At 34.9% G+C, this 14,648-nt stretch overlaps 5 protein-coding genes across 5 annotated transcripts; 2 read left to right on the forward strand and 3 right to left on the reverse strand.

Moving 5' to 3' along the window:
- Window positions 1-1,220: 1,220 nt before the first annotated feature.
- On the forward strand, window positions 1,221-3,909 carry PHYBLDRAFT_132663 (hypothetical protein; the record flags this gene model as incomplete). The annotated part of the gene is made up of 11 exons (XM_018429510.1): window positions 1,221-1,252; window positions 1,383-1,475; window positions 1,540-1,613; window positions 1,695-1,773; window positions 1,912-2,142; window positions 2,278-2,641; window positions 2,863-2,965; window positions 3,082-3,213; window positions 3,321-3,570; window positions 3,635-3,687; window positions 3,830-3,909. Coding segments are annotated over 10 exons (1,394 nt in total), but the record flags the coding sequence as incomplete, so codon positions are not given.
- A 5,292-nt stretch (window positions 3,910-9,201) lies between these two features.
- On the reverse strand, window positions 9,202-9,770 carry PHYBLDRAFT_110931 (hypothetical protein; the record flags this gene model as incomplete). The annotated part of the gene is made up of 2 exons (XM_018428186.1): window positions 9,202-9,457; window positions 9,589-9,770. The coding sequence occupies 2 exons, from the start codon at window positions 9,768-9,770 to the stop codon at window positions 9,202-9,204; spliced, it is 438 nt and encodes a 145-aa protein (XP_018293469.1).
- Window positions 9,771-10,034: 264 nt separating this feature from the next.
- PHYBLDRAFT_166674 (hypothetical protein) lies at window positions 10,035-10,553 on the reverse strand (the record flags this gene model as incomplete). The annotated part of the gene is made up of 1 exon (XM_018435458.1): window positions 10,035-10,553. The coding sequence occupies one exon, from the start codon at window positions 10,551-10,553 to the stop codon at window positions 10,035-10,037; it is 519 nt and encodes a 172-aa protein (XP_018293470.1).
- Window positions 10,554-12,420: 1,867 nt separating this feature from the next.
- PHYBLDRAFT_64349 (hypothetical protein) lies at window positions 12,421-13,076 on the forward strand (the record flags this gene model as incomplete). Its single annotated transcript, XM_018441284.1, has 2 exons — window positions 12,421-12,610; window positions 12,907-13,076. 2 exons carry the CDS (start codon window positions 12,421-12,423, stop codon window positions 13,074-13,076), a joined length of 360 nt encoding a protein of 119 aa, XP_018293471.1.
- Window positions 13,077-13,419: 343 nt separating this feature from the next.
- Window positions 13,420-14,076, reverse strand: PHYBLDRAFT_166675 (hypothetical protein; the record flags this gene model as incomplete). Its single annotated transcript, XM_018435459.1, has 1 exon — window positions 13,420-14,076. One exon carries the CDS (start codon window positions 14,074-14,076, stop codon window positions 13,420-13,422), a length of 657 nt encoding a protein of 218 aa, XP_018293472.1.
- Between the last annotated feature and the right edge of the window lie 572 nt (window positions 14,077-14,648).

The following is a 14,648-nucleotide window of genomic DNA, read 5'->3' on the forward strand; positions in this document are numbered from 1 at the left end:
TAATTCTTAAATATTTATTGCGCTGAATTCGAGGCGATTGTCCCTGTGGAGCTGGTTCCACAATAGGAACGCCCCTTCTATCTAATCGTGGAGTCGTTGGGATAGGTATGTATGCTGACATTTTTGTTGCGTAGAGAAAAATAGTTTACACATTTTTATATCTATATATTTTTTTTGTAAGAATTATGTCAAACAAAAGCATTGATGAGTTGAGTGGGACTTGCTTTTTTTTTTTCATTCTCCTAAAAAATAAAATATACATACATATATTACATATATAAAAATTCACTCATGGTAATGACATGAATTAAGAAAGCAAAGAAAAGTATATATATATATGAAAAAGGAATAGAGACACAAAAGAAGAAAAAAACCTGTGTCAAGAAGTTGAAAGCCTGTTTATCTTGTGACGTCTAATATATTGTACTGCCTACAAAACATTCCTAAAGAAGAAGACGAACAACAACATGAAGAAGAACATAAACGATGGATGTATACATACATAAGTTGAGATAACTTGAATTATGTGTTTATTGAATTTTCCTTTAATTTCATACATTTGATATAGAAATTCAATTAATATACATATATATTGAAACTTGTTGCTGTAGGGTACATTGTGGGTTTTATGAGTTTAGATCAATAAAATCTTGTATTATTTGATTTATTAACCTTGATTAATTAAAACTAAATAAACTCAAATAAAAGTAAACCATAGAGTTAGTTCTTTCAACTTAATTAGGTCTTTTTTTAAAAGCATTACCAATGCAATCAATATCAAACTATTTGAAACCAACACAAAATGGGCAAATGCCTTAAATGACAATCAATAGAATGCACTTTTTTCTTGTTTAATTTTCGATCCAATTCTAAAGCAAGTTGACTGTAAATTAGTTCAGTAATCATTAAAACAAAAGGAATTCACTGTGAGTGATACCCCTCTCTTTCGCAATTAAGGTCAAAATATTAATATTCAACCTTTTCTTTTGACATATCAAAGCAAGATTATAATTGCTCTTTTTTCTATATTTTATTTTATTTTTTAATAATAATAAAAAAAAAAAGAATCGCTTCATAGTAGCACAAATCAGTGCAGACAATGCTTTACAAGGTTTAAACCGCGACCGATCAATTGTGCCTGCTTTTTATTTTTAACAGTGAAAAGAAGTGGCTGAGCCTAAGCTTGTCTTGTAACTCTCAGTCCTTTTTTTGCCCATCCCCAATGCCACAATATTTGGTGCAATTCGCACAAGTATGGAATTACAATAAATAATTTAAAACAATAGTGTGCTCAAGATGAAATGAAGAATGACAAACATCAAAAAAAAATTGAAAAAAAAGAGACTCATTTCACATTTTCTCATTATTACAAAATTACTTAGTTTCATGATGAATTCCGTCTCCCCGAATTCCTGTCACTTGCTCAACTTGCCCGAGTAAAATACAGCTATGAAGAAGGAAGCTACAGTCTCGATGTAAGGAATATTCGAATAATGATAATAAACACAATAGAAGTAATTAATTTATATATTGCTTTAGAGCCCATTCTTTAAAGTAGAGCTCGAATCGGACGAAGCTGCACGCAAGTTGGTGGAAAGAGCCATTTTGATCAAGTAGGTACATATGCCGAATGAATATTATTTTTAATGTGCAAATTATTCATTCGAAGGTGCTTACTTCAATTACCAAAAAAGGAATATTTATGAGCTCTGGGGAGAGGGAAAGAATTATGCTGAGGTGCATACAATGGTTAAAGAGAACCCCGAACGTTGGGTGAGTAAAATAGATAAATATTATCATAGATATATAGATATATATACATATTAATGTCGGGTAACTGCAAAAACAACAACAAAAACAAAAGAATTGTACTCATGTCAATTATATTTTATCCATATAAAACATTATTAGCCAGCATACAATGAAAAGTCTTTCAAGTTCTCAGTATCGGGTTTTGGATCTACTATTTCTGTTCCTGAACAGCGCGACATTATAAACTCTTTTTCATTTTTGGCTTTCGATGGTCCTATTGACATGAAGAACCCAGAAGTACAATTTGGTGTTATGGAAGATTATGGTTCCGAAGCTGGAAAATTAGGTGCTGTTAAGAAGGAACCCAAGCACATTTATTTTGGAAAATTGGTAAAATCAAAAGATCAAAAGCAAGCTGTAGATTCTAGTCGCCTTTTCAAAAAAAAGCAAGAGTAGCTTATATAATTACTATGCTTTTGTATATACATATATATACTTGTATTAATATAAAATATACAAAATTAGGTTGCAACAGGTGGTCGCGATGTAGTCAATAAGTATAACTTAAAAAAGCGAAAGTATCTCGGCACAACTTCAATGGACGCAGAACTTTCATTAGTCATGGCTAACCAAGCCTTAGCTGCTCCCGGAAAGCTTGTGTACGACCCCTTTGTCGGTACTGGCAGTTTCTTATTCACATGTGCCCACTTTGGTGCATTCACTATGGGATCCGATATTGACGGTAGACAGATCAGAGGAAAAAAGAACGATGGTGTCAAGGCCAACATTGAACAGTATAGTCTTCAGGGTCGAGTTCTTGATTCACTTGTCTTTGATGTCTGTCACCACCCTTGGAGAACCAAAGCTTGGCTCGATGCTATTGTAACTGGTAAATAAATATTCATATCTATATTCTGTAGGTGTTTTACCAAAATACATACTAACTATCTATTGCACTCTTACGTAGATCGTGGGTACCCAGTCTATTTTTTTTATTTTTTTTGGATTGTTTAAGGGAAAATTGGAGTATTAAATTATGGGTATTTGGAAATGGATATATTACTGACTTTTTGCTTTATTATATATGTATATACTTGAATAATAATTATAAAGCTCCGTATGGTGTTCGTGCTGGTGCAAAGAAGCTTGGTAGAAAGGACGAGACAAAGACACCTCTGAAGATGCGAACCTATGAAGGTGAGCCGATGCACGAGTAAGTTGATTCAAATGAAAAATGGAACTTGTAGATTATACTTCGATTTTAATTATATCATTGTACTTATGTGTATATTGCTTTTACCATTATTATTATTATTATTATTATTATAGGAGAGTAGACTACTATCCTCCTACAAAACCATATGAAATGTCAGAGGTTCTTATTGATCTTCTCAATTTTGCGGCCGAGCATCTTCGTGTTGGCGGTAGATTAGTTTACTGGCTCCCAACAGTTGTAGATGAGTAAGTTATAATCATTATACATTAGGTATATTTGATTTAACAATCATTCATCTCTTTCTCTCTTAATAACAATAATGATACTAAGAATTTTGTTATTATTGCTCTAGATATTCAAATAACGATGTACCTCAACACCCATCCATGAAGCTTTTATCCAACAGTGAACAAAACTTTGGCCAATGGTCTCGAAGACTTATTACTATGGAAAAAACACGTGAGTGGGATGCCAAGGAGACAGCGACAGTTGAAATCAGCGAAGGGGTTGTTAAAGAAGAGGCCCCTGTACCTGAGAAACAAGAACACAATGAAGAGGATAAAGATGAAAAGCGCCCCGGACACTTCTTGTTCCGTGAAAAGGTAAATATATGAATTATCAATAATTCCTTATATATATATCTACTAACCAACCAATTGCTTTTAGTACTTTAACTTTGGACGTCAAGAGACACAAAACTAAAACATACGTGTGTTTGTGTATGTATGTGTGGGTGTCTATTGCTAGTTTTTCTTCTTTAAAATAACTGTAGCACACTAGATTACGATGTGTTAAATTAAATAGTCGATAAAAATAATAATAATATTAATAAATTACTATCATTATGGGTAAAAAAAATAGGGTGATTTCAAGACAATTCTAGTGTTTCTTTTCGCAAAGATCCCTGTTTTGATTATTATTATTATTATTATTATTATTGGAAAAGCAACATGGTTCGAATGAAAGAGAACATGAAGGTGAAGATTTTACCAATAAATTAAGTACCGTTTCTATTTCAAAAGACAAAAGACAAAGAATAAGTACGGCCCTGAGCAAATTCGCCGTTTAATTAAAGAAGGGGTTTTACTTCCTGTGGCTAACAGAAGATACAATCGTCTCATTTTACATGATACATGGATACTTGATTTGCAAGTTCTTTGCGTATACATTATGTTGGGGAAAAAAGTTGGCGCTTGAGTTATATTCTAAAGGCGTATTTCCTACTTTAACAATTGAGCTAGAGTAAGAATTCCAACATTTATGTTATTAACAGAAAGAATTATTTGTAGAATATACATATGGGATGTATTCTGAAAATTTGCTGAAACGTAGCGGTTTTCTTGGTTTTTTTTTGTATTGTTTATTGGAAAGCAAATTTGTTGTCTTGGTAATATTGTTGCGCCAGATGGTTGCCGCATATTCTTATATTAGTTAAAAGGAATAATTAAAGTTTAATTAAGATGACAAACGTCTGTTTTCTTATCTTATTATTTTTAAATGATATGTGTATGCCTATTGAAGTACATTGAAAGCAACATTTTCTTTTTCTCGTCCTGGGTCCGGTTCTATTGAATACAAACCATAGAAGGCAGAGATATTCTCCTCAAAACTCTTAGAGCAGTTCTCTATTAGCCTTTCGAGGGTGGTTCTACAGGTGTCTTATTTCAACCTTGGTTCGTTTTGATTCAAGACGCTGTATATATGTGATGACTTGCGACCACATTCATAATCAGATGGGAAAATCATTACATAATCTTCCAAAATAAGCCTTTTTGTTTTGTTTCTCTCTTTGTTTTGCTTTTGCTTTTGCTTTTGCGTTTGCTTTTGCGTTTGCTTTTTGGTCCTTACACTTTCCATAGACTTATATTTTGTTTTGGCCCAGAACCGGAAGGTAATGGGAAGGATCAAAAATAGAAAGTTGTGTACATTTTAATAATGATATATATTTTGTGATATTTCTAGTGATGTTTTAGAATCTTTTTTTTCATGTGGCATAGTAAATATAAAGTGAGTTAAAAGCAGATGATGAAGAAACAAATAAAAATCTTATGAAATTCATACCTTATCTAGAGAGAAGGAGAATTTTGAGCTTAAAAAGTATAATGCTTTATTGATGAACAGACAAGCGCTTATACCAAGTAATTTCGGTCACAAAAGTAGACTGTGTTGTGGTATACATAACCCTGTGTGAATAAACAATAATCTGAAGCAAGATATACACTGAGAAAGAAATGTTTCGCACCCTGGCGCGCTATTTGCACCTTTGCTTTATAACCTATATTTTATATTTTTCAACGTCTTAAAAAACTAATTAACAATTCTACCATAATGCCAAACACACAAAAGAATAACTCTCGTGGGCCCTATAATGCGCTTTCAGATTTGACGAAAGGAAAGATCCTTGGACTTCAACTTGATGGAAATAATGTTGCCAGCATTTCAGCCAAGCTGAATGTACCCAAATCAACAGTTCGATATTTTTTAAAGAGATATAAAGAAAGAGGAACTGCCGATAACAGAAAGTCTTCTGGAAGACCACAGATCCTCACACCTAGAGACAAAAGACGTATTGTCTCGAATCTCAAAAAAGACAGGTGGTCAACGTTGGATGATCTTGTTGATGATGCTAGTGCTGACACGGGAAAGAATGTCAGCAAGGTTACCATGCGTAAAGCTTTGCACAGCATGGACTATTTTTGCCGTAAACCTGTGTCAAAGCCTTTTCTTACCAAGGCACACATTGCCAAACGCCGAGCTTGGTACAAAACCGTGAAAGACTGGAATAAACAGTGGGAAACAGCTATCTGGAGTGACGAGTCGTCATTTGTGCTGTATAAGAAAAATTCAAGCAGAAAACTCTGGCGCAAAACTGGTGAGAGGTTTGATACGGATCACTTTGTCCCAAAGGTGCAAGGAAATGGTGGATCGGTTATGGTCTGGGGGTGTATCTGGTCAGGAGGACTTAGTCCACTTGTTTTCGTAGATGAAAACATGGATGGTCCAAGATATGTAGAAGTTCTTCGAGACCATTTTCTTCCATTCTTGCATGCTCTTCCTGTACCTAGCAGCGGTAGCTACAAGTTCCAGGAAGATAATGCCAAGGCGCATAAATCAAAAGTTGCAGGAAAGTTCAAGAAAGAACATGGTATTGATGTTTTGCAATGGCCACCCAACAGCCCTGACCTTAGCCCCATTGAGAATATATGGGGAATCATTGATCACAGAATCAGAGCAAGACGCCCCAGACAAAATTCTCTGAATGAGCTGAAGGCTGCTTTGTTGGAAGAGTGGAACAAAATATCAGCAAAAACTTGTAGAAGATGCTGCTTGAATATGCCAAATCGATTGGCCTTACTTAAGAAAAAGAAATTTAAGCGAATCCGCTATTAAAACTGTATCTTTTTTTTACATTATTAATATATATGTCTTTCACTTTTATTGTTCCAAGTATTATATTTCAATACGTATTGTACATCTTTAGAAAGGGATTTGAAGTTGTGATATCTTCTTTACCATTCATGGCGGATGTTAAAATGGGCGAAACATTTCTTTTCGGTACTGTATTACAGCTGAAAGTTGCAAATGTGGAAATAGCGTAAGCAGGGAAAAAAATATCCAACTATATCTCAGGAAGCACAACTTTCACAGCCTACTTTTTTGTTTTTTGCTACTTTTAAGGTGTCAAATATTCAAGTTCTTATCAGTACTCCTCTAAAAGAAAAGAAGAAATTCTTTGATCCAATTGAAATGCGTAAAAGATATATGGAATAAAATCCAAGTTGTTTTTTTTGTTTCTTTCTTTCTTTATTCAAGTAGCTCACATTCTATTATGTAAACAGAATGCTATAAATTAGAAAGCCTATGGTTCAAATTTGATTAGAATATATAGAAAAATTATCAAGCAGCTTATGCTATTTGAAGATGATAAAGAATAAGAAGAAGGATAAGAGGACTCTTGTGGTGCAGTAACTTGTACATTGGTAGTATAAACTTATTACATAAAAAAAAGTACTTATTAAGCCTCAGTAGTCTATTTTCTTTTTCTTTTCTTTATTGTCTTTTTTAGTTTTATTCAGTCAGTTAGCATTTCAACTTTTATTATTACTATTTGAAACATTGTCCTTAATCTCGTTATCAAAAGCAGCATTAACATTTAATTAATATTTAGAATGCACTTGGTTTATATATGTATATGTATATGTATAGACAAATTTAGCTATTGAAAATCAATAAAAGAAAATGAAAGAAAAAAAAGACGACTAGGGCTGGGACTAGGGGAGAGGCTATGTTGAAAATTCTTGGCGGTTATTATATAAAAAGTAAAAAGAAACATAGGAAGAAGGAAGAAGGAAAGACCTTTGACAACACATATAAGTATGTATATATACGTGTGTGTATATATATGTAAAGGATTGTTAATGTACTGGATAGGTTTATATTCGGTCCTACCAAATTTTGATCCAAACGTGGGGTAGCTTTAGTATCTCTTTATTTTAATACAAATAGAGAAAGACATCATCCCACTCTGGGAATCTATACCTTCTGCACAGGAAACTGTTGTGCCTCTGCTGTGCCTCTGCAGCCTGGAGATAATCCATTTGAGCGTTAAATTTGATCAAGTGCACAATATACTATATAGCATATAAATTTTTATGATTTAATAAATCACATCAGAAACCAAATATTAACCAAAGTACAAATACGCGCAAACATACGCATACACTCACTACTCACTAATCACTATTCACTAATCATCTGACACACTGCAGGGTGATTTTTGTTATAATATGTATTTATTTATCTTTGTGCTCTTGTTATCTCTGGGGTTCATCAAATTACATATATATATTTCAAATCGAATGATCAAATATGATGTGCATTTCAAGAAGCTTACGATCCATTTTCAATACACATACGGACCCGTATATTATAAATTGGTATTTTCTCTATAAAATATTGTGCTTTGGTCTGACAAACTCAAACTCAAAAATGAAAAGGAAGCATTTTTATGTTGGATGATTGAATCTTAAAATCAAAATCAAAATCAAAAGGTGTGTTTGTGTTTGTGTATAAAATGGGTTAATGTTTATTATTGTGCTATGCTTAGAGATTTGATCAATTGCGTTTGATTGACTTGACTTGACTTGACTTGAATTGAATTGATTTGAATTGAATTAATTTGAAAGGAATCAAACCGAACCGAACCAAACCAAACCAATAATACCCACTCATTCTCACTTATCTCTTATATATCTCTCAATTGAATCTTTTTTTATATATATTGAAATCCCAATTGAAGTTTGTTTAATACTGTACTAATGGCAAGAGTGATATAACCAAAATAAAAGAAGAAAATGAAAAGGGGGGTTTAGTTTGGTTTGATTCACCTAGTCTGTATGTTGCAGAATAAACTACGAAAAAAAAAACAAGACGAGGCAAAGCTAAGCAAGGCAAAGCTAGGCAAAGCTAGGCAAAGCTAGGCAAAGCTAAGCAAAGCTAAGCAAGGCAAAGTAAAGTAAGGTAAAATAAAGCAAACACGATCTTATTCATTCGTTCATTTGGCTAGTTGGTCAGTCAGTCTTTGAAGACTTTAAAGACGACGGTGATGACGAAGACTCCTGAATGTCATTATTTTTCTTGGCATCAGACGCCTTCCATGCCCATCCGGTAAAGTAGCCTCCCCACGTGGCCGTGGTCTCATTTGGTTTGTCGATGTCTTTGCCAGGACTAGAAGAAGAAGATGGTGATGATCCCCCCTTGCCCTGTGCTGTCTTGTTGCGTCCTCCAGACACAAATGATGCCAAGGAATCGTAGCTGTCTGTGCGCTCAACCTTTGTTTCCTCGGCTAATACTCCCGCTCCTGTTCCTGGTCCCAGTCCTGTTGATACTAGTGATGCTGCTATATCTTTATCAGCTGTGACTGGCCGTTGATTGCCAACAAAGGTTGAAAATAGTGAAAATGGGTTCATGGTATTTGAGACCTCCTCTTTATCTGGGGTATTAGATACTGCGGCTGTCGGTGGTTGTGTGTCTTGGGTATTCTCGTGTTTCCCCTGATTTAGATTGTATAATAAAAAATTAAAACATTATTATCAATGACCATACTGCCAATAATGATAGTGTGCGTTGTATGCCATTGTATTATAATGATATCTTGCTCCATTATAACACATCCCAACCCAACCAAAGCCAAGTCATCATACTCTACCATATCTTTCTTGATTTCTCTCTTTTCATAATTTTTTTCTCTCTCTTACCTTGATTATGTCAATGATCACATTACGTAGAGTATAAAGGAGTGTCTGTAGATGAAGGGATATAGTTTGTCTCGCTTTGGTTTGAATGTCTATAAGAGTCTTGTCGATGTACTCTTCATGCTGTGATAAGAATGGGTCAAGCCAGTCCCGATAGACTACGAGTGTTCCTTGTGTTTGAGGCAAGATAAGCCATAAGAGAAGAACAAACTTGATGTCGGTGTAGAACGGAACCCTATTTTGTTTTGGTTGCTGCTTAGAAATCCCCTTCTTTCATTCGATTTTCATGTTCTGTCTTTACTCAATCCAACCATCCAGCTATCTATTATATGATATGTCTTATTTTTTTCTTTAGTTATCTCTTACCAAAACAAAAAGATGTCGGTCAAGTACTCTGCTACCAGGAAACCAGATGCAACGACCCAATAGGTTAATAAGGGACCAAACTGATTTGGATCATTGACTTTGATGGCCTTGTAACATATGTAGGCTGGGTATAGCTGGAGAAAGAGTAGCTTGACTATAAAGTAGATGCCCCCGAATAACATGAGTAAAGAAGAAGAAGAAGAAGATAGAAATGAAGATTTAGTGGAAGAAGTGAAGTTAAGATAGGACCGCAGTCCTAAACACGATTTTCTTTTTTCTTTTTTTTTTCTTTTTGAGCGGCATTTTTCTTTTTTTTTCTTTTTTTGGATTTAAGCTTGAACGGAGTCTGGTTATGTCACCAGGAGTGTCAGGTGCCAAATCAATTATAAATTTATAAATTTATATATATATATTATGTATAAGAGTATATATGTATATATGTATTTTTATTTTTCAAAATAGTCACTAACTATAGCGTCTTCAAATCCAACACGAGGTGAATTGGTTGGAGTACTGATGTGAACGGCTTCAAAGCTGTGTGTTCTGGTTTGACCATCATCCTCTGTAGTACGATAAAAGGACGCCTCTGTGATCACATTCTCCAACACGTCGGATTGCAGTTCTTCTGGCTCTCTTTGGCTGGTCTTTAGTGTGGGAGGTGGTGCATTCTGCTTGAGGTGATAGGTGTTTTCAAGAGAGGCAATATCGGCCTTGAGACTCTCGATGACGTTGAGCATGTCCTGGATGTCATCCTTTGGCTCTAGGATTGTCCTATAGAACGATCTGTACTGAACTGTATTTGATGCACCTGCACCAACTGCGACTGCGGCTGCGGTTGCTGCCTTTGCTGCTACCACGGCTGTTACGGCTGGGGTGCCGGCTCCGACTGTTGATGATGATAATAACCTAAAGGCAGACGCTGAACGAAGGTTTGCCTTGATTGTATTGACAGTAGAAAAAGACATTTTTGCTTTGTATTTTTTTGGTGGTTTCTTAGTATAAATTTTTTGATATATTTATATTAAAGAGAGAAAGAGAGAAAATGTAATGCAAGCAGAGAAATAAGACCAAAGAAAAAATGGGGTTTTTGACACGTCAACTGATATTGTCACGATCGTAGCTATTTTCTATGCATTAATTCCATATATTTTTTTAATATCAGTTTTAATCAATCAATATCCCTATTGAATTTAATGAACTCCAATAGTCAGATGGATAAGCAGACAGAGCAACATTCGATCAATTATTAATACGCAATCTCAATAGCCCAAAGGTGTATGGTCAAAGCTCTTTTGAAACCTAATTTGACTCAAGACATTCATATCCATACATAATAAAGTTCAAAAGCATATCAGATCATTTCCCCTCCCCCATGGCACAACTGCTACCAACCAAAACAGATCTTTAGACTCACACAAAACCAGTACAATACAGTACAAGGTGAGGGCAACCCACTATACCTATCGATACTTATCAAACGTCATCTTACTCACATGAATCACAAAAGGTGTCACCATCAGATACCCTTTGCCTTTCCTTCCCTTTTTCTCTTACCCAAAAAAAAAGACCAATTAAAATTGAAAATATATATATGTTTCACTTGAAACCCCCCCTTCATATTCTTCTACTTTATATTGTTAAACAAATTAGATACATGGGTAGCATTAACGATCCCACATTTGTTGTTTGTATCTGTATATCACACTTCCCTTTAGAGTAGTCTGTATTTTGCAGTATGCTGAATAATACTATCAAATATTTGGATTACAAACTTGATCTCCAAATACCAGGTAACACACAAATGCCATCAGTAAGTAGCAGATAACAATACACCACCAATGATTCAAATGCTCTCTGTTTCATACTCTATCCAATTATATAAAGCCATTTTCGCAAATATTCATATATTCTTTTGAATAAGCCTAGAACCATTATGACTAGCAAAGTATCTAGCGGACAAACCCATGCAATCTACAGATAAACAGCCACTATTGTCTTTGTTAGATAAACAGCCACTATTGTCTTTGTTAGACAAACAAACAAACAAAAAGATTAGATTTCCCTTGGGTTTACATAATCATTGGCACACACACATATTGAATACTCTTGTACAATATCAATGGTCCCGTTATCAAAAGATATGCATTTTAATTTTATTTCGAGGTTTTTCTTTAATAAAGCAGAATGTATAACTTGAATATCCGTTACTGGCTATTACATATACTACTAACTGGTATCAATTGACTAAATACACATCTTTTGATCCAACTACTCTCCTTTTATTTATTTATACATATAGCAATAAGCCAGACTTGGTTTTTACAGAACACAATCTACAAAGTAAATTCAACTTTTCTCAACAGGTAAAACAGGAGATAATTATACCAGCTGTTTTTATATATGGCTATGCTCCGTAATGCTTCAAAAAATGAATCGACATAAAACAGCTGTCTTATTCTCTAGCCCTGAGAAGCCAGCATAAGATTCACTCGTCTCCAGACCCATTAGATTAACAACCCTAGTACGATAGTCACACTCCTCAATCTATAACTTTTACCTTTTGCTATTCTCTTACTAGCTTCAAGACACAGCTGCTAAATGTCTTTGACATTATTCTCTTTTTTCTCTTTTTGGTCAAAAGTCTCACTCATGCATGTACAAACCCCTCCTATAAGATCTTTAAAATTACGACTGTTTTATTTTTTATTTTTTTAAAAAAAAAATCTCGTTTATTATTTCTTCAACCCTTTATATTTATATACATTCTTATATAAAAATCTAATAAGGATAAACTTTGAACCATAGCTTACATTGTTAGAAGAAAATGAACGCATGCTGGATGGCTTTGGAATTGTGATGATGAGGATTAGAGCCATAGGAGATGCCTATTTCTCGGACTTGGACCTCGAGGAAGATGTTCAAAACGAAGAGCTTACACCACAATATATCGCAACAGAAAACGTAGACAAGTTGCAATTATATGATGACCTTAGCCCAGAATATACCTACCTTGCAGAAGCAAGTTCTGAAGATGATTCAGAATGACCAGGGTCTTTGTTAGTCCATGTGTTCCCAAGGGTGTGAAAGAACACAACAACTACACTTTGATCAGTAAGGTCAATCTTACTTCCCCCCGGTCATTAGAATGCATAGCTAACAATCATAACTACAACATGTGAGTGATACTACTTTGACATATGAAGTATATTCTGCCTACGGCTCATTTATCAAGACTTTTAATGATTCCCCCAAGAATCTCAAAAGATATATCATGATCTTTTAATTCTTTTTAACCAATATCTCTCTTTTTTTTTCAAGAAATTTACCAAGCTAAGAATCAAAAGGCTGAGAGTAAGGATGTTGAGCGTGTGTTTGGTGTATTTCAGGCACGTTTTGCCGTAATCTCCAGGCCAAATAGGATGTGGATCAAAGACACTTTATATGGCATTATGACAGAGTATACAATGTTTACACTATATGGCTGTTGAGGATAAGAGAGACAGAGAATCACAAGCTTGTGAATAAGATGGAGGACAGGATATAGCAGATGAAGGCCATAACATCGATATATATATAGATAGATAGATAGATCCTGTTTCAGCTTAGAGCACATTTAGTTTCTGGTTTGGAGTGCTCGTTTCCTAAGGAGGAAAGCTTTGCCAGATAGCCTTCCAAAGGCATCTGAGATCTAGAACCGGTGAACAGTACTTCAATTTTGAAACAGGATCTTATTGAGAGCTTGTATAAGAGAGAGAGAGAAGGCGAGAGGTGCCAAAAATAATTGAATAAATAAGTAAAACGTGTATATATATATATAGTTTAATTTCTATCTTAATTACTGTCAACGTTATTTCTACTGTCACCAGAGCCTTTCTCCATAATTTTATTTTGCATATTTAACATCCACTGACGCTTAGTAGGATCTTTAATTTCGTTTGCATCAATGGCTATAAACTGTGCTTCAGCTATCAGTCGTTGCGCTTTAGTAAGCAGTATCCGTTCTTCAGCTACTAGCCGCTCAGCTTCGGCCACACGTATTTGTTCTTTAACCAACAGTAGTTGAGCAGCAGCTTGGTCCTTGGCGACTTTATTTGTGAGATCAGATGTGTCGTTTACCTCCAAGGTTGTAGTCTCGTCAATTCTGGCAGAGAACGTCTGCATCATCTCTTGGAAAGATCTCTTTTTAGGCTCATTAGTCACCATCTGCTGCGTTCTACCAGTGGGCGGAGACAGAGAAATGTCAGATCCACTGTCAGCTTCTTCGAGTGTATTTGCTACAGCAACATCAACATCAGCAGTAGCTGTAGCAGTAGCAGTAGCAGCAGCAGTAGTAGTAGTAGTAGTAGTAGTAGTAGTAGCAACAGAATTAGCACCAGTTTTGGAGTTCTTGGCCCTCTTTTTTTCGACGGACTTCATAACTGCATCTATCCACTTTTTTTCGCGTGCAAGTACTTGGTGGCAGTGGTCCAAGGTAAAGTTTGTCTTCATCTGGGTCCTATAGATTGTCTTAGCCCTGAATTTCTAGACTATTGCTTTAATAATCACGAAATATATATATACATATATGCGTATGTATGTATTTATATAAATTAGCTTACGTTGGTATAATCAAGAGAACCGCTTGGATTTTCCTGTTCGACTTTAGCCAAGATTCTGACATATTTGCTGACTCCCTTGTTTATAAGTTGCCAGCGATTTGTCAAGGCACGAGCATTCCGCTCGATAGCATTATTGACATTTGAGTTCTTGTAATGGTCGGCGATCCTAGACCAAAATGTACCACCCTTTTGTTCATCGTCAGGTCTTGGATAAAAGGCAATAGAAATAAAAGACTCGCATAGGCGTATATCCTCCTCTATAGTGAAATTTTTTCTAGGTTGTAAAGACTCTTTTATATATGCGTTAGTAATATATTATTATTCGTTGTTATATTAGTACCAGATGTGGGTAACTGGAAATTAATAAGATGAAGTCCATTGGAATTGGAATTCTCAGGTTGGTCAATGGTAATGGGTGTGTTGCTACTCATTGGTAAAAATAAATTTAATTTTTAATACATA

Source organism: Phycomyces blakesleeanus, assembly GCF_001638985.1.
Source record: "Phycomyces blakesleeanus NRRL 1555(-) unplaced genomic scaffold PHYBLscaffold_7, whole genome shotgun sequence".
Lineage (NCBI taxonomy): Eukaryota > Fungi > Mucoromycota > Mucoromycetes > Mucorales > Phycomycetaceae > Phycomyces > Phycomyces blakesleeanus.